The sequence below is a fragment of the Colletotrichum godetiae genome, assembly GCF_030913485.1.
Source record: "Colletotrichum godetiae strain CBS 193.32 chromosome Unknown BDP55scaffold_27, whole genome shotgun sequence".
Taxonomy (NCBI): Eukaryota; Fungi; Ascomycota; class Sordariomycetes; order Glomerellales; family Glomerellaceae; genus Colletotrichum; species Colletotrichum godetiae.
In genome coordinates this window covers 74,555-99,404 of record NW_026851275.1, presented here as the reverse complement: position 1 = coordinate 99,404, position 24,850 = coordinate 74,555, and the positions used below count along the sequence as shown (strand labels likewise).

Sequence of the window (24,850 nt, the reverse complement as noted above, 5' to 3'; positions counted from 1 at the left end):
CTTTCGGCGACCTGATGCCCTTTTAAGCTTCGGTTCGTGAAGAAACGGAAGGTGCAAGAATGGCGCAACAGGATTATGGATTCGTGGAGTTGAATGGACTTAATGGAGTCGCATGAGTTATCCCGCCTTCTCAACTATGCTTCTAAAACTGTTCCTCGAGTAGCATTTGACAAATTGAAAGAAAGCTAGATCTCATGAACACCCCACTCCTGTAAGATATGACTCCGACCCCCACATCAGACTCACACTCGTTTCAATATCTGGTGCAAACTACACAATACTTTTGAGACCTGACCCCATGAAATCTTGGATTAGAAATTAAGTACTTTTGATGCAACAAACTCGTTTGTTGTATTTCTGGAGCAGTGGAAGGTACGAATCCTGGTACCAACTCAGGCAAGTCATTTGTGCTTCCGTAAGTCGTCTTGGACACCACGCGGCGGCGGGAAGGGGTCTACATGGGAACGAAAAGTCTACAAAAGGCCCAAAGAAGCTACATCTCGCAGTCTCCCCACAGTCTTGACACAAGACAATGAATATAAAGGTTTCGCATGAGCTCCACAGCTTTGTCCGCGAGCTACCTACACTAAACAGTTCGATCCGGACCACAGACTCAACAGCATATCAGGGCACCCTTAATAGGGTAAACTAGAGCCAACAATCCCCGTGAACTAAGGATTTCAGGAGTTCTGACTACTCAAGGTGGATTCATAAGCAGAGAGTTCCCCCGCTGTCTGGAGGTAGGGTAGTGTTCAGTTCTTGTCTTCGGGAATCAATTTGCCCCTATTCCGGCAATCTCCAATTGATACGCACTTCCGTTTCAGTCAGGCTCTTAGTTGAGTCCCACATAGGTAGTCTTGATTCACGCAACCAATGGGTAGTATCCAAAATGCCGAAGGCTTCCAGGAGATGAAGCAGGCGGTGTAATGGAGATGGCGACTTCGTGCTCAATCATCCCGTCCGGGTCAAAATACGATTTTGTCTTCGCCTTGACCTGCACAGACCGCGCTGAGCTTTCCGCGAAGACGAATGCCTCCTCTGCCTTCTGCGAAGTGAGACTCGGTTGATTAATTGCTCTTATCGACATGGGTGTAAGTGTCATGGGACCCGCCGAGGACTGGAAGGTGTCGCAGCCGGAGGGCGTAACTTTGTTATCCTTCTGCAGGCGAAAGTCCGTGTCGAACAGCTTTCTCATGGCGTCGACTAATGATGCTGATATCGCGGTGACATTTTTGTAGCCGAACTTTCAGTAGTTGGGAATGTTCACCCACGGTTGCAGCTCTTTCCAATGCCCCTGCTGCACAAGTCCCATTGCGACGTTTGAATGCGGATATTCCCAAGTATCTTATGATGCGAATTGATCCGGTTTCAGGCCATCCAAGTCTTTATTCGGTGATATGATCCAGAAAGTACCGACTCTGGTAGATGTGAGTTGGCCAGTGACGAGGGTTGACTGATGTATTCGGTTCCACACCCGCGGTGGCGAAGTACCGATGATTTCGAGTGCCCAGAGTTGTGACTGCAAGGTTTCGTATAGTAATGTGAAGTGATGCTCCAAATAGAACAGAATTGTGCCGGACTGTAGTATAGAAAGCGTTCTGGGAATGTGATCCTCGAATCATTCGTGACAATGTGCCGGATCCAGGTAACTTGTAGGTAGGACCCTTCGCGCGCGCCTTGCAAAGTAATAGGATGTTCGAAAGACTTGCAGATAAGCACGGCGACATCCAAGATGTGGGTAACTGAGTTTGTGCCGCAGATCTATCATGTGCGTGGATCAACCTCCTCGAGTTCCAGAGTGGCTACCGTGGAGTTGAGTCTGATCCGGGCCTGGCACGAGGACCCTCCATAGTGGCGATTCACGCTCATCGTAGAGTTTCAAGCCATTAATGCCCAGCCCGACTCCCTTGTTCGTCATTTGAATGTCGCGGGGTCATCTCCCAGCTCCGATCCAGGAGGAATATCAATACAGTCCCAAAAGTTGGAAGGCGAGCTAGCAAGCAGACCCCGATGCCGTTGTCCGAAGATGTCATCAAGTTTCTCCACTTCACTATTCCAAGCAAACATGGAGAGATCAGTGAAATCTTGTAATATTGCTACTTGAAGATGATAGAATGCCTTGGATTCCTCGCCGTAGATTAGAGGTATTTTCACGTCAAAGATGCCGAACAAGCTGCATGCGCGGTCCTCCTCTTGAGCGGTATGTCTTTCCGCGGCCCAAGACATTCTGCTGGCGATTGGTATGCGATCCAAGCGGCTACAATCTTCGAGGACATGGGAACTCATACGTGTAATCTCGGATATCTGCTTGCGCAAAGACTCCTCTGTGCCGTAGACTGTCTAGTGACTGCCCAGTACTTGTCGAGGAAGACTACCTTACTTGGTTACGAGAAGCTCCTGTAAGGTCCATCCCCGAGTAAACCAGCGGCAGTCCTCGAAGTCCACGCCAGGAGCCCCCTCTTCTGATAATCGACCGTTGACCGCTAGTAGCATTACGAAATCGGAGAGATGGGGGTAGCAAATCTCGGCCTCTTGATACCACCGCCACATGGAATTGATTGATTCGGTTAATTCGGCACTGCTGCTCTTGTTGATGCAACATGTATCGACCCAGGCCCAATCCATGCCAGATGCCTTGGCAATTTCGCACCTCTTGGCAATCTTGGCAAATCCTTTCTTCGTGGAAGCAACGGCGAGGTTGCTCATGTATCTATGCGACGCTTCCTCTCGATCCCATGTATGAGAGAGGATGGCGTATCTTGTTCCCTTTGAACGTTCATGAAGTTTAAGTGTTGTTATGTCTATGAGTTACATGCTAACCATTGAGCGAGTCTTGGCTAAGGCCAGAGGTTGATTATATTTGACATGCTAATTGGTAAGGAGAAAGAAAGTCCTTAAAACCAGACTTCTAGAGTTCAAATCTGACTTCATGGGCGGGGGTTTGCCTTGGTCGGGAATCATTGGCCCAAGTGAACCACAATTTCAGCCTACAGCTAGGCGAAGCCACGAACCAATAGGGATATTATCTAGCATCACCTTCGGCTCCAGAGCCATGACATGGCCTACAGATGGGACAGCCTTGTCGCATCAGTGCGGGGTGATAGATCGTCCGCCTCATCAGTCTTTTATCACATAATGACAAAGTCTAAGAAGGCCACCTTTTGCTAACATCACATTAAATTAGAGGACAGCTCATTAACTAGTCGAATTGTACTGGAGCCCAATAACAGCTATTTAAGGACGAGGATCGCTATAGTGTAGATCGGTTTCGCAAATTTGAAGGCTACATCCGAAGGGAAGCTGATGACAACACACTCCCCAATTCCTGTCTTGGTCGTGCCCTCCATTCAAGAGAAGCCATTTTAGCTTTCGAGGTTGAGAACGATCTTCTTCAAAGCGCTCCTTGAGTGGATAGCTAGGCCCAGATTTACTACTCGGTAGAACGGATGTGTTTCGTGCAATAGGATGTCATATGACGGGTGACCAATCTTTAGCAACATCCATCTCGAATCCAGTACTAATTATGAGCAGGGTTTGCTAATCGTGGAGAAATTTACACATAGGTACGTTTGAAACCAATCGTGTTGCCAGTATTTGTGATGACTGAGTCTTCAGGTATTCCCGAATATTTCGCAGTGACAGACTAAGACCAAAGAACAAGTAATGGGACATTGGATCGAAGACAAAGATTTCTGGATTCCACTTTGAGCAGAAATGGACGAAAGACTCGCCGACTCATCAATACATATCTGCAGGACGAGAAATGGCATATGTGATTAGCACGCGTGGATCGCCAGCATGAGGAACCAACTTGACTTACGCTGGCAAAATTGAACCACTTTAGTAACATTGTCAGCACATCCCCGTTCCGTAACGTCACATGGACAAGTAGGCTTCGGATTTCTCTGGCGCTAAGGCTTTGAGGCGTGCTTTTGACCTCACCTGGATGTTGGCGCTTAAGCCGTCATTACCCAACTATATCCTCATTAAGCAATGTGTCTTTCGTCCGAAGTGAGCCTCCTCGCGTACCGTCCTTCCCTCTTCGTACATTCGTATCGACCATGGCCGCTGCCTAAGAGTAGGGGGCTGCATCGAGAAGGTCTCAAGTCACCTCTACTAGTTTAATTATCGACGAGCGACTAGACACGGGTCACCACTCAACCCCCCACGTACCCCGTGTCTCTACCCAGTACCTAAGCGTCGAATGTTGAAATCACAGCGCGATCGCCAGTGGGTGCAAGGTTGACAACCCATCGACGAGTTTGAAGGATCAAAGTAATTAGTCGAGCTGCATATCCACCCGGACACTTCATGTGCTAGGTGCATGATAGTGCTCGGGCCGAGACGACTAGGTTGAATGATTGGCTGCGAAAGCTTCCGGTTGGGGCTGACGACTCCCCCCAGCATCACATTTCACAATCTCAAATGCTCTTAGACTTTTGGCTGTTTAAAAACGCTCCAATCTTACTGCATTTCTGAAGGCTGACAGGCGCTCTGATTCCTTGTGATGATTGAGGCGGACGGCTTCAGCCGGTACTCTGAATCCTTGCTAAGTCATTCATGATAAGGCATGCCGCGTCGGAGCAACGGGAGAGCAGATGAGGCACAACGGGATGCAGGGGCCTCAAAGAAGATCTTACTTGGCACTTTTGCCAACGAATAGACGCCGACCTAATCGTAAATCGTGCACAAACGACAAGGATTATGATCCAAAAGGTTCTCGTCGCTCAAATTTCGTGAATAACGGCTCGCGACCGAGAGCCGCGCTTGCGAGAGTCCGCACCGAGTCCCGGTGTGAGCAGTACTTGTGAATACTTTCCCATCCGTTCTTGTCTAGTCGTCGCCCGGGAGGCGTGCGATGGGTCAACGTCTCGGTTCGCGCCGGGCTTAGCGGTAGACTTTGTCTCTTCGGCTAAGCATTACAAGATCCATGGCATGTTGGATTTATCTTTCGTCTACGTTTGCCAAGTCAGGAAGCCTATCAGCCAAGCTTACTTACGTATACGTGTAAGCACAAACGTCGTTGGCGTTCAATCCCGACACCTCATACATACCCTCTTTCACACCGGAGCACTCAGTTTTCGAACAAACTAGCACTTACAGCAATCGAGGGAGACAGTTTCCATGCTTGCGTCTATGCTATTCCTCTTCCCTTTCCCACATACCTTTCAGATTCTACACCACAATGGCCTCGAGTTGGCCAGAACGGCAGCAGCAACGGTCAAATGAGAAGTCGGTGAGTACGGGGCCGGTGTTGGTGCCTAGTTCCCCCTCTGCAAGCGGAGAGCAGCATGATGGTGATGAAAATCTGCCCCCTCGAGACAGTGGTAGGGCCGCTTGGACCAGTCTCACTGCTGTCTCCGTCATTGCAATGGCAACTTGGGGTGAGTCAAGCTGAGGTTTTCCCTGTCGCAAGCCAGCACTAGAATTGACAATCATGGTTGTAGGCTTCGGGGCTACTCAGGGCGTGTTTCGAGAATACTATTTCAAGACTCCTCCCTTGGAAGGGAATCAATTGGTCGCTTCTACCGGCCTGTTAGTGGTGGTGAGTACCCTGACCGTGCACTCGCACCGCCAAACTAAGTTCTACAAGGGCCTATTACAAACCTTGCCGCCGTTTCTGCTCAAGATCATCACTGCCTACCCTCACTATAGACTCTACATGATGTGGAGCGGTATGCTTCTAGTGGTAGCATCCTCAATCGGTGCTGCCTTCTCTACTTCTGTAAGCAGCTCACGAACGATCGTCATCTTTACTTGAGAATGTTAACAGTTTGTCATAGGCAGTGCAGGTTATCATGACACAAGGGCTCATGTATGGGTTCTCAAGTGGCCTCCTCTTCGCACCTTGCCTAAGCTTCGTGGATGAGTGGTTTCTCAATCGACGTGGTCTTGCCAACGGCATCTTGTATGATGCCCGGAACCTCGTCCTGGTGGCGAATGAGGCAACGAGCTAACTCATGGTGCCAGTTTCGGGGCCCCTAACATCGCGGCTGCTGGTCTCTCTCCAATCTTTTCCGTTCTGTTGAAGCGCTTCGGACCTCGTACAACGTTAATTGGATGGGCTGTGTTTACAGCAGTTATCATATCGCTTGGCATTGTATGCGTCCGCCCTCGTCGTACAAGCAAAGCGGAGATGGAGGCTGCAGCTCGGCAACGATCGTCTACCACCAGAGTTTTCAGAAAGCCGGTGTTCTGGCTCTTTGTTCTTTCGATGACGCTTCAGAGTCTGGCAAACAATCTACCGGCGAACTACTTGCCCAGTTACGCTACGGATCTCGGTGTCTCACCGGAGAAAGGTGCATTGCTGGTCACATTCTTGTCGCTGTTTGGAATCATCGGCCAAATCTCTCTTGGAGCCTTGACGTGAGTAAACCGCCCCCGAGGTCTACGAATGACTCTTTGCTAACAGACGTATACAACAGAGATGCGATTGGACCTTTGATACCCATGCTGCTAAGCACCCTCGTCAGCAGCTTTGCGGTCTTTGTTATATGGGGATTGGGTAGATACTACTGGAATATGGTGATTACTTCGATATTGTTTGGAGCATTTGCCTTCAGCTTCATGGTTCTAAGAAGCCATATGGCGGCCATTGCAGTCGACGATCCCGAGCGGCCTGCCGAGGAACTCTTCGTCTCCGGCATCCTTCTATTCACTAGGGGTGTCATAGGCGTAGCGTCAGGCTATATCGCCGCAGCTGTTCTCCAAAACAGCGAGCACATTGGAGTACAGCCTGGGTACGGTGCTGGAAAGTGGCGCCCATTGATCATTCTGTTGGGAACTACGATGACAGCGGCTACCCTAGGAGCCTTCGGATTTCTAAAGAAACGGAAGACAACTTGAGATCTGCCATTGTCTTCTCAAAGTTAGATTGCGCAGATTGGATTCGACTGGAGAAATAGGAGAGCGGTACTCTAGATATACCTTCGCAAATGGTGCCAATGAGGTGCAATTCTGTTCACTACACGCGTACTTTGAACATGTAGGCTGAGCGCTGTTGCATCACCAAATCGATGAAGCGAAACCATCTAGATTACTTTGGTGAAGCCCCTGATAACTGTTTTACACGTGAGACCTGGAAAAACAGATGATCGCTTATTGAACATTTGGTTCGTACATGTAGTTCTTGAGGATAAAATTTTGCTATTGGAAGGTCTTGCACGCGAACAAGGTTTCGTTGGCAAGAAAACTAGTATACGCTCTCGAGCGAGTACGTCTCAGAATTTGAATTTCAAAGTAGAGATGACACAACTTCTGTCTCTCTTAACAGCCCGTCCCATCGATGTCCTCGAACAGAATAGTACTCGCAATTTTTCACAAGAGTTCCCTTCCCAGTGTCGGCATCGAAGACATAGCAACCGTTCCTGACAATATTGGGAGGCGTGTAGAGATGAAGCGAAACGGCAAAGTCGTCACTGTTGTTCCACATCTTGTGCACACCCTGGTCATCACTCATATAGGCCACATCGTTCTCTGTGTAAACTGACTCCAAAGCCACATCCATGGTTGCATTCCTGTCGCCTAGGGGGATTGAAATGTTTTCTCGGTTCGATTCTTGGGGAAAGTCGTAACGTGTCTCTGTTAGGCTGCCTTTGAGGATTTTCATCAAACAGTGTGCGTTACTGTGACTATGGATGGGGCTTCCCTTGCCGGGCGTCCAGACGAGGACCAACTGTATTCACGTCGTTTAGAGACTGATGAACGTGTTTGATTGACACAGGACTTACCAAGTTACTCTTGCCGTTGCCCTCGTCTACAAGGTTTCGAGTATATGCCATGCTAGGATTGGCTAGTGCAAAGGCTTTCCATTCTTTCTCGTCGCTGGTATAGGTCTTCATGAGGTCCATCAAGAAGTCAAGGTCGATGTCATCACAGGTCAAACCTGAAGAACCGAGAGAGTCCTTCAAGGCTGTCACAAGATCATCGAACTTGCTAAGACCTTTCAGGCTAGTTGTGTCTTCGAAGTGCGGCATTGTGAGAAGCTTGAAATCGTCTTGACTCAAGCTGAACCCGATGCGAGGAATGACTTGGAAAGCGGCCATGATAACACGTCCTTTTCAACCTCAAACCCTAGTCTATAGGCCCTACTTCCACGTAAGTCCCAGTACTATCACGTAAAACCGTATCGGAAAGTCATTGAATTTCCATTTCCTATCGATTCATCTGGATTCTGCCTAGTCGAGCTGTTTAAATCGGGCATGTTTTCAGTCGGGGGCTGACATGCATAGTGCGGTGGCAACTCTGTGATTATCTCGACGATATTTTGGTTATCACTTCAGGTCGTTCTCAGACTTGATTTGAGCAGGGAAGCCGAGGTGATCAGTAGCGTGAAAGTGATTGCGCCGAGACACGGCTATGACTCCATTCCGATCCTTCCCCCCACATCCTCACCGGGCCACCCTCTCCCTGCAATGCAACGCTTACATTCCCGTTGCGCCGCGTTTCTGTCTTAGCGGCGAACGCCCTCCCAAACTTTGTATATGCACTTTCCTCTTCTAGTCATACCGTAGAAACTCGAGCAACTCGAACTTGCGCTAGCCCGTGCCAGCCCTGCTAGCGGCCCACACTAAGCCCTTTCGAGGGATCAGTTTTATCCGATTATATAATCGACTAAACCGTATACGGAAGGCGGTAAGTGATTATTTTCCATTTTTTACTCCTACCCAACTGCCCACTTCCACCGATTACATCACCGATTTGACCACCAATTATACTGTCAATTATACCTCCAATTACACCTCCACCACGGGCCTCGTCGACGTGCCCACGATGCCCTCACGACGGGCCCTTGCCGAGAAGGATTCGAATACGGCAAAAGTGCCAATTACACCTCCAGCAGCTAAGCGCCGCGGGCCTGCTCCTACCCCCATCAAAGACCGGAAATATACACCGCGAAGTGGCCCAATCAAGCGCCGCCAGCACCACTATACCCACGATACCAAAGTCAACGTCCTGATGTTTTTAGAGCATCACCGCGTGAGGAAGCTCGACGAAGAGTCGATTTGCCCCCCGAGGCTGCGCCAGGGCGAGACCGAGCTCCCAGGGATATACAGACGTCCCACATACCAGGAAGCCGCAGATTGGTTCAAAGTCCCTCGAAGCACGGTTATCTCCTGGTATCAGAACCGCGAGTCAATCGTCAATCGGTCCTCCAACTACGCCTACCACCCTCAGTGGCCAGAGCTCGAGACAGCGCTATACGGCGCCTTCCGCCAGCGACGAAGTGAGGGAAAGCTCGTTAGTACCAGTTGGTTCAAAAGGACCGCTAAGCGGATTTTCGCCCAGCAGAACCCGAACAGCAAACATCTTTTTATTTTTTCCCCCGGTTGGTTTCGTGGCTTCCAGAATCGTATGAGAATTACCCGACGTCGACTTACCAAACAGGCAACGAAGTTACCCACTGAGTACTTCAAAGTTGTCAACAGCTTTCTTTCCTTTATCCGACGAGTTAATCAAATGGCCCTGGCTAAGGTGAAGCGGTCTAACGTCGGAGATTTACTCGGAAGTCCAGCCCGTCGATTTCCTAACTCGCGAATTCTCAACCTCGACGAGACCCCAGTTCCTTTCGAATACCTAGACGGTTACACATACGACGACGTCGGGGCCAAAACCGTGGCTGGCAAGAGCGACCGCAGCGGTTGGGGCAAGCGGCAGGCCACATTAATACTCTACATCTTCGCCGACGGCATACAACGAATTAAACCGAAAATAATATTCCACGGCAAGCCCGCAGAGGAAGGGGGTCAATTATGGAAAAAAGAGGGCCTATTATACGCAGAAGGAGTGACAGTTGAGTTCAACAAGACTGCCTACAACAATGAGTACTTGTTCAAAAGATGGATTGAAGAGGAATTGGTAGCGCTGACTAAGGGAGACGAGTACCTATTGGTAATGGATGTCGCTTCCTTCCATAAGACAGATTCCATCCTTGCGCTATTACGTCAGCACCACATCACACCCTGCCTCATACCGCCAGGGACCACTTCCCTCCTCCAACCTCTCGATACCGCAGTCAATAAGCCCTTCAAGCAGTGGCTTTCAGAAGCAACCGACGCTTACGTACTCGACGAGGAAGAAAAAGCGCTGAATAAGCAGGAGGAGCTCAAGTGGGAGACGGGTATGAAGAGAATAATGGTCACCAAAACAGTCGAGACGGCAGCCGCTAAATTGGCCCACGAGAAGGGCTCAATGGTCAGCCAGGCCTTCCTGCAGTGCGGAATATCTATTCGGCCCGATGGCAGCCAGGTCGACGAGATCCGGATCAAAGACGTGCCCGCCGAGGCCATCGATTACACTGGGTGGGAGCTCTTCGACGTAGAAGCCCACATTGAGCAGGAGACGCTGCAAGAGGAGATTCCAGACTTCGCTGTTCTGAACGACGGGTTAGAGTACATTTTCACAGCAGAGGAAGTCCGTGATGGCATCAATGGGCAGATCGTCGACCCGACAGTCCAACCGCCGTATGAATAGGGGCCCGTTGGAGGCAGTGGGCCAGGGGACAGTCAGGGGCTCGGTTGCTTACGTACGACTGCTTCCAATTGACACTTTTGCCCTTTTTGCCAATTCGACGAGAAAAGCTCAAAACCGACGAGAAAGCCAAAATAATTATTGAATTATATCAATTGTGGGTCCGGCCTCGACGGCGAGCTCTCATTGGTCAGATCGATCGAAATGTTAACCTACGCCAAAAATAGGTGGCGGCCGCATTTAACCACTTTAGGCAGTATTACGATTCTGCCAGAGCGCTAGCAGGGCTGGCACGGGCTAGCGCAAGTTCGAGTTGCTCGAGTTTCTACGGTATGTTTGTCCTCGTCCTATGAAGTAGGTATTCACACGGCTATCGGGCACCGATTACCGGCGGCCTTTCGAAGGGTAACTACGTTTCCTGTGCGACAGCCGCGTTGGTACTGGAAGATACAATCCCAACGCTCCCGCATGAATGAAATCACAGCCAGTGTGAGACATAGCCCCTGCAGGGCCCCTCGCTGAGCTCTCGCGGGCGTCTTGTTTCGATTTTCAGCCTCGGATGGAACCCTGCGCTTAGTGGAACATGTACGATGTTCATCACACGAAGATTTCAACACCTTATGCTTCAAGAAAGGATCACAAAGCGAGGGAATTCTGACAAAAGTCCCGCATTTTAGGCAGTCAGCGGACGTGACCGTGAGGCGCATTCCAATAGTACTTGTAGTCCGAGACAAGGAATTCGTAAAGGTAGAGAGATACATAGAAGTAACCACGGAAAGGAAGGGCGGAAGTCTCGTACGACATGATCCAGAGGGGATCTACGGGTTGAAGATGGATTTAATGTCATTGAATGTATCGATTCGGAAGTGAGTAAACAATGTCATAGCCTGATTTCAGGTCAGACGAGATAGAGTCGAGGATGAATAAATGTGATGGGTCTCTGTGGCGGTTATAGGATCAGCAAGGCATTGATCTGACGCGTAAGCGGGCGTAGCTACCCATTGTATCGAAGTTAACTCAGGAGACCTGCGAAAAGGCAAGTGTCTCCTAATATTTGAAAGTTACATCTTACGACTGAGTGTTGGTTATATGACCGATCCAAGAAGCTCTCCTACCTCGAAACTTCCAATTAACTCTCTCACATCGCCATCAACACTAGTACATTTACAATATCACATCCAGTTTCTCTTCTTTCCCCAAGATGACTGTGGCTGGTTCGAAAAAGAGGGATGGTGCTGCTGCACCCTACGCACCGACGGCAAACCTAGATACGGTGGTTTTCTCCAAAGTGTTAGACCGCGATCCGGCGACCATTGACAAGATCATCTCTGCCTGCGAGAATGTTGGATTTTTTTACTTGGACATTTCGGACCAGTATTCGGCCACAATGCTAGAGAATCTTGACAAGTTGAACATTGTCATGAAAGACTGGTTTGACCAGCCAGCCGCCGCAAAGCGCAAAGAGCTTGCCATCAGCATGGCATCCCATGGGTATGTGATAGTTGTCCTTTTCGTTTGAGCCCTTAGTCCTTCGTGAAGCTAATTCAACCTGTCACATTCAGATACAAGCCAATTGGATCCCAGGCTGGAACGCATGGGGGTCGTGATGGCTGGGAAGTTCTCAAGGTGAGTGATAAAGACTAGCATCCACGGAGAATGACGATTTTAACAAGTATCCAGACCGGTAGCTTTGAGTTGGCCGGGCGGTGGGGTTTACCCCCAGTGGTCGAGAGTAATCTCCAGGCGTTCACCTCATTCCAGAGCCAGTGTCACTACATCACGCGAGTGCTTCTTGACCGCATCTCCAACGCTTTGGGCCTAAAGGGGGCACAGAGCCTCAACCACTTCCATCGTAGCGACTGTCCGTCTAAGAGCGCGCTTGCGTTCTTGCACTACATCCCTATGGATCCGACAGGAGGTTATGCCGGACACAACGTCCACACCGACTATGGCACACTAACGCTTGTCTTCGCGCCTCAGTGGGGGTTGCAAGTTCTTTCACCTCCTGAAGCGTCCTCACCGTCGTCGGCCTCCTCCTCAGTGTCTCACGACTCAGATGAAAGTCTCGATAGTGGCTACCACAGAGGACACAATGAGAGCACCGACGATGCGAATCTCAAGAAAGAGAAGGTGGAAGCAAACTTAGAGTGGCAGTATGTCGAGCCGCGTCCCGGTTGCGCCGTTGTCAACGTGGCTGACGTGCTACGATTCTTGACGCGCGATAGACTGAAGTCGGCGGTACACCGGGTGCTTCCGCTGCCTGATGTAGATCGCTATTCTGTCACATACTTCCTGCGACCTAGTGATGACGTTGAGTTCATCGATGGAGAAGGTCGGTTGACAAATGTCATGGATTGGTACGACCGTAAGAACAACATGTATGAGGCTTCTTTCGGAGCTCAGGATCGGTCCCTGCTCATCGGAGGGTTGTACAAAGAGGTCTAATGTGGCCATTCGAGCATGAATTTCATCTGAGACGCACAGCCTTCCGACTGTTCATGTGTCAAATCCATAGTGTCAAAGTAGTGCTTCTTTCGTATCCCCGGTTCGCACTCTGCCCGGTGAAACAATCTAATTTCTAGTTGTTAAATATTTCTCGCCCGATGAACGCTTTGTAAGGTGACTTATGTAGTAGTTTTACAGTACGAATTGAAGAAAATAATCGCAGCCCTATTGTTGTAATTAACTATACCATTCCAAGATCTATCAATGAAAAAAGCCTTCATCTCCAGGCAAAGTGGCCAAACCAGATCAACCTTCAAGATCTTGAATCCGCCAGGAACTCTTTTCTGAGATACTTGCTGGGGGTCATACTAAGTAGTGACCTTTTCGAGAAACTGAATGTTCTCTTGGCCGTAGGTGCTGAGAGGGTCCTGTGATCCATTGGCATATCCCAAGTACTCCCATTCAACATTGACGCCCTCGGAGATGTAGAAATCTTTCAGTTCCTGGCGCATGGCAACATGTTGCTTTCGGGCCTTTTTCTCAGCACTGTCAGCGCGAACCATGTGCTGCATCTGGAACAGAATCGCATCTTCAGCCTCGCGCTCCATCCCGACCAAATTGCCTCCTCGCTCTGTTGAGTGCTTGAACAGCAGTGTTGGCATAGCCTGGAAAGTGATGTAGTTTAAGAAGTCGGCGTCTTGTGTGGCTTCTCAACCCTCGATGAACTTGGCCTGCGCTTAAACAGCGCGACGTATGAAGCGGGCATCATTCTTGCCCGTCAAAGTGATCCAAATCTGGCGGTACCCCATAGGCTCCTCGAGCTCAACAGTCATGTTCAGGTGACTATCATGACGGAAGGTATTCGCTATCTGAGGTCCGATCGTCTGAAATTCCTTATAGGCTGGTGCCCACTCGGAGTCAGATGTATCATGAAGAGCAGCCGATACGACGGTGCCAGCAGTGGGTGTGTATGCCCAAAAGGCAACAGCTGAACCCTTGGTGTAGTTGGGGATGTTATCAACCCACTTGACGTAGGCAGCAATGTGTTGTTCAGTGGTGTTGAGGGGGTAAACAACCTGTCCACCCCAGATGTTGACAACGTCAATCCTCTGAATGTCGACACGTGTGACTATCCCGAAGTTGCTCGAACCATCCTTAAGCGCTTGGTGTAAATCGGAATGGGTTTCTCTGTTGGCATTGACGGTCTCGCCGCTAGCGAGTACAACTTCGAAGTTGACAACGTTATCGCAACCGAGTCCGACGTCTGCGCCGAAGAAATTATTGCCACCGCCGGTCAGGAACCCAGTGACGCCGACAGTCGAAGTACGTCCGCTGGGTGCCGTTGTACCAAAGGGCTCGAGCGCAGAGTAGATGTCACGCCAAAGTGCCCCGGCTCCAATGCTGGCGACCTTGGTTTCGGAGGAGTACTCAACTTGGTTGACCAGGTTCATGTCGATAGTGACACCTTCCTCAACTTGCAAAACAAGTCAGTGCACGTGTGTCAAACAAGACTACCCAGCGAGAGCCAAGTCAATTTCGTTAAACTTCCAGGCTCCCAAAGTAGGTCTCCCCCAACATTAAACTTTTGAGGGCCATGTTGGGCTCTTCTCTATCCATAGTATCTCGTGGCTTCACGTTCGACGAAAGAAGGTTCCAGAATCAATTTGGTATGTTTTACGAAACACTCTTCCTCCCATATCGGTGAATACAACATCCTAATTGCGAGGATAGCCGTCACTCATCGACTCGAATATGTCGTTTCCTACTGTCCATGGCACCGAGGTGCTGATGGAACCCCCCAGAAAACTACCAAGTCAACTTCACTCATCCATTCAGAGACACTGCAACTACTAATTCAAGCTACTGCGCTTGTGCAATCGACTTTATCGCTGCTTTCCTGTATCTACTGCAGCGCGTGTACACGGCAACTGTCATTGTTGGCCGATGGCACAGCGATGATTGTAAGATGGCTGTCCAGGATCTAGTGTTAGTAACAGCCGCTGACGAGGTGCACAAGATATGATCCTTACAGCATGGCTTTTGACGACTGTCGATCAGTTTCTTATTCTTCATTGCCTTATAAAAGGTGTCCTCGGGGTTCACACATGGGAAATCTCGCTTGAAGATGCTATTTGGGAGACCACGGTACGAACATGATCTCGCAACATTTGCATTCGCGAATGCCAATACCATCTTTACTGACTTAACATTGAGATCTAGCTGATTCATGCTAAGACTTTGACTGTGCTACCGGGCACCGTTCTCGCGAAGCTTGTGCTTTGCATATTTTACTACCGCTTGTCGCCAATTGTTTGGTACCGCTACGCCATCATTGCTACTTCTGTCATCATCATTGCTGCGTTCAGCGCCGTATGGTTCACAGTCCAATTCGCTTGTTCCCCGATCTCGGCAGCATGGAATCTGCGCCTTTACACTGGAACAAATCGCATCGACCGCCCTCCCATGTACATGCTCCAAGCTATCATGGGCGGCGTGACTGATGTAATGCTCATGGTTATGCCTCTACCCATCATCTTTCGACTTCAGATGTCGTGGAAGCATAAGGCGGCACTGATCGCGTGGTTTGGCACGGGCTTTAGCACGTTGGGTGCCGCTGTAGCACGCTTGGTTATCCTGATCCCGAGTTTGAAGAACTCAAACACCACATTCGTTTTAGGCCAGGGCACACTTTGGTTGATTGTGGAAGCAAATCTCATCATTATCTGTGGCTCGCTGCCTACCTTTCGTGTTTTCTTGAATCACGTCGCGCCTAAGATCCTCGGCGAATCAGCAAGTCGCACCGGCGATGGAAACAGAGGCACTCCTCCGGCCAGGATGCGGTACGCTCTACGGACGTTTGGTGACTCTCAGCCGAAGCGGAGACATTTCGATACCATTGATGAGCTTGAGCTTGGCGACAGACCATATGGATCAGAGATGAGGTGGAAAGTGGATACGGATGAAACGGGCTCAGCTTAGACGCGGCACAAGCCAAAGAGCCGCTCAGAAGCTAGTGATGAGGAGGCTATTGTCAATACGTCCCATACATTGGTGGTTCGCTTCTGTCGATAAAACATTTCATTTGTGAAAACTGGCTACTACATTCTCAGGTATTCAAGCCCTTGCGTGGGTACTGGTCACGAATCGTCGATCGGCGATCAAGGACTGATCGCTGAGCTTCAAAATTTACCTTCCGCAGCCCTGCAAGCCATAATAGGAGTATTGACAATGAGTCTCCTCTCTCCTGCTGGTTCTGGTGCTCCCGGGGAGACTTCCCTTCTCAGAAGCAATGGTCGTGAATCTCACGTACTCCGTAGCCAACTGCCAACCTATAAATCATATCAAGAAGTTACTAAGCCATCTGGCTTTTCAATGATAATAGTCCCAGAGTTGGATCAAAAGGCAGCAGCCTAGCCAAAGACACACGCTGGGGTCATCGGGCAGTTCTCAGCACGCCTCACCTACGAGAATACAATCGTGAACGCGACGGCGAAGTCTTCCTTGGTTATTCATCGCACAGCATTGGAGTCTTTCACGATTGGGTGCCGGATGCGTGTTCATATTTAATTCCAGCCCACCTACCAGTGATTTGGCATCCTCAAGTACTTGTAGAAGCAGCAGGTGCAGCAACAGGAATCACGATCAAGCGGAGAAATACACGAACGACTCGAGCCACTGAGAATTCTCCTCGAATGTTACGGAGAGAGAAACCAAGATTTGCCTTGAACATTCCAAGAAACTGCAAATGAGTTCCATGAACGTTCTTATCGTTGCGACACTCGCATTGCTCTCCGCGGGATCCGTATCCGCAGCATATTACGCTCCTTGCACCATCTCTATCGACAACAGGATCAATGTTACCATCGATACTAGGGGGGTAAGAAAGGCAATCTATCTCATTTCAAGTCTATCTTTTGAACTAATATTATGTAGTGAGACGTTCTTGTCTGTGCTGGTCTTTCTGAGTACATTTTCTTCTCGAACGACACCGAGTATGCGACGACTATTGCATCCTACTACTTTGGTGACGTAAAAGTCGTTCGAACTTCATGTGTACTAAAACCAAAGACGTCGAATCAAGTCTCGGACGCTGTGAAGGCACTAAGTAGTTCAACCGGCGGCTGTTGGACCGTGGCGATTCGCAGCGGTGGTCACTCGCCCTACCCATCAAATAATGCTGCTAATGGCGTGACTATTGGCCTTGGCCGCCTCAACTCAGTTGAATACGAAGAGAATTCAACTTCGACAGGCTATGGAGTTGCATCCATAGGCGCTGGTGGGCGGTGGGGAGATGTGTATGCCGCACTTGAGGCGCAAGGAGTCATGACAACCGAAGCACGGGAAACTCATGTCGGAGTGGGAGGGTTCTTAGTCGGTGGAGATACATATAACGCAGAACAGAGACGCGAAAAAGGGCAAGACTCACTGACGTACGGTTAAGGCTTCTCATGGTACTCCGGAAAGTATGGCCTTTCCGCCGATAATGTTATCAGCTATGAGGTGAGCACATTCCGCACCCATGGTGCCTATCGTACTACCTGCAATTGCTGATGAATGCGGCCTTTCAGGTGGTTCTGGCCAACAGAAGTCTTATTGAGGCCAGCGCATCGCCACGATTATTTTCCTTATGACACCCCTGTCAACTAACTATGCCAATAACGGGCCGAATATCCTTGGGCTGAATGAGGAACTAATAGAGCCATCCGTCGTCCTCCAAGTCGAGTGCTTGTTTCCAACGACAGATGACGAGGTATTATTGACGGAAAAGTTCGAAGCAGTGATAGCTGAGATCGCTGAGTACGCTGCAAGTATTGAGCAGGGCGCACGATTCGAGTATATCAACTATGCACACCAGACACAGGACCCTCTTCAGTCGTATGGAGGCGATAATCAGGACTTTTTGGAAAAGGTAGCTCAGGATTATGACCCTTACGGCTTCTTTCAACACAGGGTGTCAGGAGAATTCAAAATTTCCAAGAGCACTAGAGCTTAAACGCTAAGACATGATCTCGGTTGTAATGAATCTACGCTCATGTGGGCGAAGATATGATGTTTGCCATCAACGCATGTCCTAGGGAAAACGGGAATCGTGATGGTCTTCTCAAACGAGATTAATCAACTTTAGCGTAGCTCCTAATGTTCAAATATCTAATCAGAACGTACCAAAGCAAGATTGTGGTTCTGTGTTATAACAAGTAGCGAAGCCACATCTAACCACTCGAATGCAAAGCATGCTGATGTAAGTGCCGCCGGTGAAATACTTCAAGGTAATAATAGTCTCGTTCCCACTAGCGCTTGTAACTGACGGGCGTCGACGTAACGCGTGACCTCCGAGCGCTGCCTACAGCCCACCCTGGCACCACGCAAGACTACGTCCTTGGACAAAGCAAGCGCTACGACATCGGACATCTTGTCCTGCGAGCATGACGCAAGGAAACCAATTAAGGCGGCGATGGTGCCCCAGACCGGATTGAAATCTTTGTGATGAGCCGCTCCTCAGGGACAGAAAGTAGCCAGGTAGAATTGCCGACGCTGAAGTTCTGAGGCAGGAGTCTTTGTAAGAGCTCTTTACGGTACATTAGGCCCGCGCTAGCAGAATGACAAAGAACAAGGGATGGGGGGCTCAAGCTGATTTGATCTACAAAGTACAGGGGACTGAAACTAAGATATTTTTTGCAATTTAGAGAGCGTAGAAACAGATTGGGAACAACCTTGTGGCCGCGGGCTCCGCAGTAGGTCACCGACCCAATATTCGAGCTTGGTAAGCCCGGTGGGAGCATTGAGAACACGAATCCAGGGGATAACCGTGCAACAGAATTGGCTTTGCGGGAGCGGATGTGTCAACCTTATTTCATTTCATATCATCTTTTGTCCGAGATTTGACGTATTCGAATTCTCCAAACATTCATGATGATCTCAACGCAACATTGACCCGATTTTAACTGCCCCTAGCATAATGCGGGAGCCGGTGGGTAGTAGATTTGGAGCAAATAAACGAGAACGGACTTTTGCGGTCGATATTGACACGTTATCACTGGACTCTAAGTCTTTGTCATTCAATTGAAGAAAATCAACTCTCTTACTTCTCTTGCGCGCATTTCGCGTCCAATATATCTCTTGACTCACCATATGATCTCCTGATAGCGACTTTGGTATTTTGCGCTTGATTGTTCTCTTTTCTGGTGTTTTTTCGACTTGCTTCATTCTCTAGCATTACAAACCCTAGCGAGCCGGTATCGCAGGGACTGATCACTATTCTCGACCCTTAATCGATAAACGAACATCATCTGGTCCCTAATGTGAACGCATCAGCCAACCTGCGTGCGTCGTTGATTCGCACATCGGTGCTTATCCCGGTACCCTTAGGTCCTACAAGATTCGATAATGTCTCCAGCACATACTCCCGGGGGATCGAAGTTGGCGATGGAGAAAGGCGTCGAGTCGTACAGACTCTCAACTACCTAGAGTATCGCGTGCGATGCGACATGGATCGAGAGGAGGCTCTTCCGTCGCCGGTAAAAGACTATTCCATCGAGGATTCTGCCATCGAGATTGAAGGCTCGCAGCGGTCTCAGCTTAAACGAATGTTTACAATTTTCCCTTACAAAGACATGAATTGGATTGTCACGATGCTATTCCTGGTTGGCAGTGTGTCTTTTGTTATCAATGCAGGATTCGGGCTCTTTCCTACCCTCGAACCAAGCCTGGCTTTCGAGACCCTCCCAACCGTTGCTCTCCCGGCGACCATCACAATCGGAGCCACAATGTTCATGACTGCGGGCATTCTCGGTATCTTCGCCGCTTTTAATGCTGACCGCGGCACCCTCGAGAAGAGCAACACCAAGTCCGTCGATGACAGCACTCCGGCCATTTATCGACCTGCCCTCATTGGCTCTGAAGCGTGGCTCTGGATTCCATCTGCGGCCGATTTTACCGGCCTTCTCCGGACTGTTCCTTTTCAGGCTGGTCTGGTGATGCTTTCTGGCGGTCTGATCCTCTCCGTGGCCGCAGTGGCCGGCTTCCCAGGAGTTCTTAACCCCATGGATCTGTTTCTCACTCAAGCTCTTGTCTTCATGCCTCAGGTTATTGGGGGTGCCCTATTCTTCATTGCCAATATGGCTCTCGTCGTACACGTCCAGAAAGACTGGTACAAACCCAGAATTCTTGCAGGCGAGTGGCAAGGGGCTGCTTGGAATGCACTGGCATCCGCTGGCTTCATTGTGACCGGCGTGTTGCTCCTCAATAATCGAATCTTTGAGAGCTCAGTTGTTGGATTCGCGGCGAGTACTGCCTTCTTGATAGGGAGCATCATCCAGTGGTACCTTCTCATGGAGTTTCATCCAACCAATTGGGCAGCTTGAGGTCTTCATAGCTTTCTAGCAGGCGGTCGTTTTGGGAACACTAGGAACAGAGCTCGCCCTTGTTAGAGACCCATTCTTGGAATACACTTCTGGAAAGCCCAAGATGTACATTTCAGCATGGCTTGTTAGAGCAGCACCTGATGGAAAACTATGATTCTTTCAACATGGGAATGCTCTGAACTTTGCTCCTACGCACAGCTTTGAATGGCAGACCGCCCATTGCCTTGCGGGACAAAAAGCCCCGCTGAGACACATCCAATCTTATTGATATATCCTTTGAGGTAGTACAATGACTCATCCTGCAATGATGTCAACCCACGAGCTACCTTAGGTCTGGAGGGATGATTAGGTTGTGGTCGTCATTGTCGGTAAAGTAGGAAGCCAGGCTCGGCGTCGGCTTAAGCGAAGAGAGTACGCGTGAAAGCCCGAATACGCGGTCCGAGTATCATCAGCCACAATTTACGTCACATCATTCGAGGTTTCATGCTTGGTGCAGCTAAGAAACCGGGGCTTCTACAAGGCTTGACGAAGAATAGCTAAGGGATATCTCCAAATTGTTGCGTAGATTTGTGGGTGAGCTTCCCGATGTCGGCAAACTTCTTCTCCCCTCCAAGATTTACGGAGTAGATCGCAAAAGGCTTGCATTTCGCTCATCGACCAGGGACTTTGGAAAACTCTTAGGCCATAGCCTGACTTTGCCGCGCATTCGTATATCCTCAAAGGTGCATCATTTACAGATGAGGTAATACTTATCATAAACGTATTTCCGTCGATAACTATTAGGACCGTCAAATTCCTTAAATACTGAAGTTCGTTCTTACTTTTTCAATCGATTCGATACTCGCATGCCGTGCACTATTACCTCATTCATTCTTTTGTCATCCTTCTACGGCCTTTCCACATTCGTTCAAGCCGCCAACTAATCACCTTCAAAATGGCTCTCAGTAGGCTGATACTGACCGCTGCTATTCTCGGCACAACCTACGGGGCTGCTATTAGCAACACCACTCGAGTCCTCGACCTACCTCCTCGTTACCACAATGGTACCGTCAGCGTTGAGCATCTCTCGGTGGCGGACAACCTCGATGGGTTCAAGATGCTGACCCCGGCTGCCAAGAGTTCAGCCGACTTTTGGTACTTTGACGTCGTTTCGAAGTCCACTAACCAGACTCTGAACATCGTCTTCTTCAACTCAGGGGAGTTTGCACAGTACCCGCATCCACTCGCGGTTCAAGTTTCAGGAGTCTACCCGAATGGGACAGACTTCTACTTCGAAGCTATGGCCGATGCCGGGGTCCACCTCACCAACGGTCCCCGTGGTATCACTGGAGACTGGGAAGGTGTTGGATCCTTCACGGGAACCTCGTTGGACAAGCCTGATGTGGAGTATACGATCAACATCAACTCCGAGGACATGGGCATCTATGGCAGCGTCTCCTTTAAGGCCGTAAGTGAATGCTCTATCCTCATTTTCGCCACTCTTCATTCTCAAGGGACTGACACAAGGATTAATAGACTGCTCCGGCCCATTACCCCTGCGACCTGAATGGCGCAGTTGGCGTCAACCAGAACCTCTTGCCAGGACTGTACTGGGCTAACGCTGTCCCTGATGCCGAGACTATGGTAGACCTCGTCGTTAAGGACACGGTTATTGCCTTCGAAGATGGTATTGGATATCACGATAAGAATTGGGGCAACCAGTCCATCATCGACGGTCCTCGTTATTGGGACTGGGGCCACGCTCGCTTCGGTCCCTACTCCATTGTCTGGTACAACCTTCTCGACTATAGTGGCAATGAGAGCAGACGTTCCTATGTTTCAAGAGACGGACAAGTTCTTCTCGTCAGCTGTGACATGGCGAGCATGGAAGTTCGCCAGAAGGGAGGAAAGGCAGCTTGGCCTCCTACCACTGGACTGCTGGAGACCGATGGCCTTTCCATCAAGTACAATCTCACAAACGGCGACGTGATGGAGGTTGATGTCTCTACTCAATTCATTGTCAAGGATGAGGATGGCATCTATCAGCGCGCCAATGGTCTCGTCAAAGGCGGTATTGCTGGACAAGAGACTTTCGAGGGTCGAGGTCACTTCGAAGAATTCATCTTTGGGATCGTTAAAGACTACACCCCACAGGTCTAACGTCTAGATTCATTGATTATTCATGGGGCTGAAGCGAACTGTTTAATCTTGAAAAGTTGCCGGCGTATTTGTACAGCAGATTCTTCCGGGGAGACCAATTGTTCATCGCTACACTTCCGCTAAGAGCTGACTTGACCCTATAAACATATCTTAACTATTCATCAAATGACCTCTAAATTGCACTACATACTTAGACAGAAACAGTTCCAAAAATTCGAGAGCATATAGTGACTAGATCAAAATTTAACGAACGGGGTGATTTGACCTTCAATGTCAGTGTCACAGACCTTCGCTTGCAAATATCACCTCTAGCAGCGCGTTGACCCATTTGCATCTTTTAGCTCGTTCTCCTAGCCAGATCTCCCAATTTTAAAGCCCCCGGGAACTCTAGTTTGAAATGCTCCGCTCGGGTCATACTTGGCAGCAACATCCCGTATGAACTGGACGTTCTGTAGGCCATAACCTGCTAGCGCGTCCTGTCGAGGACTGGCATAGTTGAGATAGACCAGGTCCATGGCGCCTCCGACAGATTTCGCAAATTTCTCAATCATGTATGACATCGCAGCCAAACGTGCTTGCGCGATGGCAAAGTCTGCATCGTTCGTCAAGACATACACACCTCCGGTCCACATGATGGCACTGGACTGCAATCTGTCTAGCCCAAGCATGTTCCCCCCACGTTTTTCTGCAATACTCCCGTAGTCGATTCCCACGGGCTGTAGAAAGATCATCGTTCCAAATGCTTCTGAACTGATGGAATTCTGAAGTGACTTGACAAAGTTTTCGTGGAGCTTGCCGGCGTAGCGGAGGATCTCTGGGTCATTCCTAAAAAGGACAGTCGCCGCAGTACTTCTAGAAATCACAAAGTCAGCCGATGAATGAGTGATTCGCATAAGCTAGACTTACAGCTGTCCGCCCTGGACTTTCGAACCTGCGGCAGTCTTAGCCACAGACTGTTTCACAGAAACATTGCGAAGAGCCGGAAGACCTCTGAGGTTATCAAAAGCCGTTCCGATGTCATCGTCTCCAACAGTGTTGACATAAATGGCGGTGATCGTGGTATCAGAGCCCGCACTGCCGTTGTATTGGAGAAAAGTGACGAGTGCATTATCAGCCAACGATATGTTATGATTCGCAAATTTGACAAGTGTGTCGGAAACCGCATCTAGAGCACTTGCCGGCAGAATTCGGACTTCGTAGTGGATATCACGGGTGGGAAGGGCTTCTAGGTCAAACCTCGTAACAATGCCAAAATTGGAGCCACCACCCTTGAGCGCCTTCCATAAATCCGAATTGCTGTTGTTGTTCGCATTGACGACGCTGCCGTTGGTGAGAACCACTTCGTAATTGAGGACAGAGTCGCAGGCGAATCCATACTTGGGTGAGAAATAGGATGTGCCGCCGCCAAGGAGAAACCCGCCCACCCCAACGTCGCCATCGCGGCCACCGACTACCACGACGCCTTGCTCTTCCAGGCTGGCGTAGACATTCTCCCAACGGCCTCCTGAGCCGATCATTGCGGTATTAGTTGCAGCATCATAAGTGGAAGAATTCAGCATGCTCAAGTCGATAGTCACGCCATTCTGGATGTTATTGTTCAGCTGAAAGCCATGGCCTCCACTCCGGATCGCTATGTGCCAGTCCCCAGCGCCTTTGCCAGCTTTGAGGAGCGTGGTCAACGTGAGGGAAACTTCTTCGGTACTCTCGGGCAGCACAAGACACCACGGATGAAGTTGGGCGTTTCGAGCCCACCAGGTTTGGACTTGCTTCTCATACCCTGGGTCGATTGGCGATAAAACCCTGTCCCCCAAACCAGCGGCGATGAGTGCGTCACACTAGCAGTGTTAGTCAATCACCCAACGGTGGCTCAAACGGTGCTCACTGGTGGAGTGCCTCCGGTGGAAGGCATCGGCGTGCTCATGTCGGCAGCTAAAGACTTTAAAGCAGCCAGCGACCCGACAAGGGTACAAAGTTTCCAGAAGTTGTAAATCATGGCGGAAATGGTGTGTGATTGAGGGATGCTGCTGAGATCACATCGATGTAGCCAATGTTGCTTATCAGTTGTCGATGAACAGAAGAATTCACGGTCATTGTGGTGCAGAATGCGCGCCTTCTTAAATAATACAAATAATCCCAAAGCCGTATTACAGAGTCTTTGATGAGCCCAGGTTGAGTTGAGGTCGCTGAAAACCCCCGGGCCCTCGGGCCCTATGGTGTCTTCCAGCTATCAACAATGGACATGTGGCGCTGTGAGAATTCACGAGGGTAAAGCCACAGGTGGTCTAAATTATGTGGCGCATTTTCGGGTGTGGTAAGATCTCTAATGAGCTTGTTGGATTCTCGGGGCCTCGGGCCCGGAGATGGTTTGCGGTCCAAGGTCCCCCGGCCAAGTGCTGACTGAGTGAACAATGAAGCTGTCAGCGATCATCGTCGTT

At 49.6% G+C, this 24,850-nt stretch overlaps 11 protein-coding genes across 11 annotated transcripts; 7 read left to right on the top strand and 4 right to left on the bottom strand.

The window, feature by feature from the left end:
* Positions 1 to 832: 832 nt before the first annotated feature.
* On the bottom strand, positions 833 to 2,895 carry BDP55DRAFT_705040 (uncharacterized protein; the record flags this gene model as incomplete). Its single annotated transcript, XM_060578022.1, has 3 exons — positions 2,389 to 2,895; positions 2,047 to 2,340; positions 833 to 856 (listed from the first exon to the last, which is right to left on the bottom strand). The coding sequence occupies exons 1-3, from the start codon at positions 2,704 to 2,706 to the stop codon at positions 833 to 835; spliced, it is 636 nt and encodes a 211-aa protein (XP_060428091.1). The 5' UTR covers positions 2,707 to 2,895.
* A 2,290-nt stretch (positions 2,896 to 5,185) lies between these two features.
* BDP55DRAFT_633295 (major facilitator superfamily domain-containing protein) lies at positions 5,186 to 6,846 on the top strand (the record flags this gene model as incomplete). Its single annotated transcript, XM_060572533.1, has 5 exons — positions 5,186 to 5,384; positions 5,448 to 5,725; positions 5,784 to 5,908; positions 5,971 to 6,366; positions 6,426 to 6,846. The coding sequence occupies 5 exons, from the start codon at positions 5,186 to 5,188 to the stop codon at positions 6,844 to 6,846; spliced, it is 1,419 nt and encodes a 472-aa protein (XP_060428090.1).
* Positions 6,847 to 7,234: 388 nt separating this feature from the next.
* BDP55DRAFT_555158 (cysteine dioxygenase) lies at positions 7,235 to 7,976 on the bottom strand (the record flags this gene model as incomplete). The annotated part of the gene is made up of 2 exons (XM_060569460.1): positions 7,235 to 7,675; positions 7,731 to 7,976. The coding sequence occupies 2 exons, from the start codon at positions 7,974 to 7,976 to the stop codon at positions 7,235 to 7,237; spliced, it is 687 nt and encodes a 228-aa protein (XP_060428089.1).
* Positions 7,977 to 11,440: 3,464 nt separating this feature from the next.
* Positions 11,441 to 13,094, top strand: BDP55DRAFT_667887 (uncharacterized protein). The gene is made up of 3 exons (XM_060575193.1): positions 11,441 to 11,961; positions 12,033 to 12,096; positions 12,151 to 13,094. Exons 1-3 carry the CDS (start codon positions 11,672 to 11,674, stop codon positions 12,913 to 12,915), a joined length of 1,119 nt encoding a protein of 372 aa, XP_060428088.1. The 5' UTR covers positions 11,441 to 11,671; the 3' UTR covers positions 12,916 to 13,094.
* A 63-nt stretch (positions 13,095 to 13,157) lies between these two features.
* Positions 13,158 to 14,390, bottom strand: BDP55DRAFT_746456 (uncharacterized protein). The gene is made up of 2 exons (XM_060580549.1): positions 13,667 to 14,390; positions 13,158 to 13,624 (listed from the first exon to the last, which is right to left on the bottom strand). The coding sequence occupies exons 1-2, from the start codon at positions 14,364 to 14,366 to the stop codon at positions 13,284 to 13,286; spliced, it is 1,041 nt and encodes a 346-aa protein (XP_060428087.1). The 5' UTR covers positions 14,367 to 14,390; the 3' UTR covers positions 13,158 to 13,283.
* A 323-nt stretch (positions 14,391 to 14,713) lies between these two features.
* BDP55DRAFT_746446 (uncharacterized protein) lies at positions 14,714 to 16,012 on the top strand (the record flags this gene model as incomplete). The annotated part of the gene is made up of 3 exons (XM_060580548.1): positions 14,714 to 14,876; positions 14,933 to 15,060; positions 15,136 to 16,012. Coding segments are annotated over 3 exons (1,050 nt in total), but the record flags the coding sequence as incomplete, so codon positions are not given.
* Positions 16,013 to 16,851: 839 nt separating this feature from the next.
* BDP55DRAFT_554759 (uncharacterized protein) lies at positions 16,852 to 17,355 on the top strand (the record flags this gene model as incomplete). Its single annotated transcript, XM_060569422.1, has 1 exon — positions 16,852 to 17,355. A coding segment is annotated over one exon (504 nt), but the record flags the coding sequence as incomplete, so codon positions are not given.
* Positions 17,356 to 17,507: 152 nt separating this feature from the next.
* On the top strand, positions 17,508 to 18,099 carry BDP55DRAFT_667884 (uncharacterized protein). Its single transcript, XM_060575192.1, has 2 exons — positions 17,508 to 18,012; positions 18,079 to 18,099. The coding sequence occupies exon 1, from the start codon at positions 17,543 to 17,545 to the stop codon at positions 17,906 to 17,908; it is 366 nt and encodes a 121-aa protein (XP_060428084.1). The 5' UTR covers positions 17,508 to 17,542; the 3' UTR covers positions 17,909 to 18,012; positions 18,079 to 18,099.
* Positions 18,100 to 18,871: 772 nt separating this feature from the next.
* Positions 18,872 to 20,317, top strand: BDP55DRAFT_705035 (uncharacterized protein; the record flags this gene model as incomplete). The annotated part of the gene is made up of 2 exons (XM_060578021.1): positions 18,872 to 18,887; positions 19,228 to 20,317. The coding sequence occupies 2 exons, from the start codon at positions 18,872 to 18,874 to the stop codon at positions 20,274 to 20,276; spliced, it is 1,065 nt and encodes a 354-aa protein (XP_060428083.1). The 3' UTR covers positions 20,277 to 20,317.
* An 893-nt stretch (positions 20,318 to 21,210) lies between these two features.
* BDP55DRAFT_729856 (uncharacterized protein) lies at positions 21,211 to 22,415 on the top strand (the record flags this gene model as incomplete). Its single annotated transcript, XM_060579626.1, has 2 exons — positions 21,211 to 21,723; positions 21,792 to 22,415. 2 exons carry the CDS (start codon positions 21,211 to 21,213, stop codon positions 22,413 to 22,415), a joined length of 1,137 nt encoding a protein of 378 aa, XP_060428082.1.
* A 175-nt stretch (positions 22,416 to 22,590) lies between these two features.
* On the bottom strand, positions 22,591 to 24,623 carry BDP55DRAFT_187843 (uncharacterized protein). The gene is made up of 3 exons (XM_060565859.1): positions 24,298 to 24,623; positions 23,322 to 24,250; positions 22,591 to 23,267 (listed from the first exon to the last, which is right to left on the bottom strand). Exons 1-3 carry the CDS (start codon positions 24,406 to 24,408, stop codon positions 22,766 to 22,768), a joined length of 1,542 nt encoding a protein of 513 aa, XP_060428081.1. The 5' UTR covers positions 24,409 to 24,623; the 3' UTR covers positions 22,591 to 22,765.
* Between the last annotated feature and the right edge of the window lie 227 nt (positions 24,624 to 24,850).

What these genes read in the sequence shown, in the direction of transcription:
- BDP55DRAFT_667887 (XM_060575193.1), top strand. Translation starts at nt 11,672, where the DNA reads ATGACTGTGGCTGGTTCGAAAAAGAGGGATGGTGCTGCTGCACCCTAC. An exon ending in ATCAGCATGGCATCCCATGG is followed by an intron (nt 11,962 to 12,032) that starts GTATGTGATAGT and finishes TGTCACATTCAG; the next exon opens with ATACAAGCCAATTGGATCCC. An exon ending in ATGGCTGGGAAGTTCTCAAG is followed by an intron (nt 12,097 to 12,150) that starts GTGAGTGATAAA and finishes ACAAGTATCCAG; the next exon opens with ACCGGTAGCTTTGAGTTGGC.
- BDP55DRAFT_746456 (XM_060580549.1), bottom strand. Translation starts at nt 14,366, where the DNA reads ATGAACCTGGTCAACCAAGTTGAGTACTCCTCCGAAACCAAGGTCGCC. An exon ending in GAATGATGCCCGCTTCATAC is followed by an intron (nt 13,625 to 13,666) that starts GTCGCGCTGTTT and finishes TCGAGGGTTGAG; the next exon opens with AAGCCACACAAGACGCCGAC.
- BDP55DRAFT_667884 (XM_060575192.1), top strand. Translation starts at nt 17,543, where the DNA reads ATGACACCCCTGTCAACTAACTATGCCAATAACGGGCCGAATATCCTT.
- BDP55DRAFT_187843 (XM_060565859.1), bottom strand. Translation starts at nt 24,408, where the DNA reads ATGATTTACAACTTCTGGAAACTTTGTACCCTTGTCGGGTCGCTGGCT. An exon ending in CCACCGGAGGCACTCCACCA is followed by an intron (nt 24,251 to 24,297) that starts GTGAGCACCGTT and finishes TAACACTGCTAG; the next exon opens with TGTGACGCACTCATCGCCGC. An exon ending in AAAGTCCAGGGCGGACAGCT is followed by an intron (nt 23,268 to 23,321) that starts GTAAGTCTAGCT and finishes TGTGATTTCTAG; the next exon opens with AAGTACTGCGGCGACTGTCC.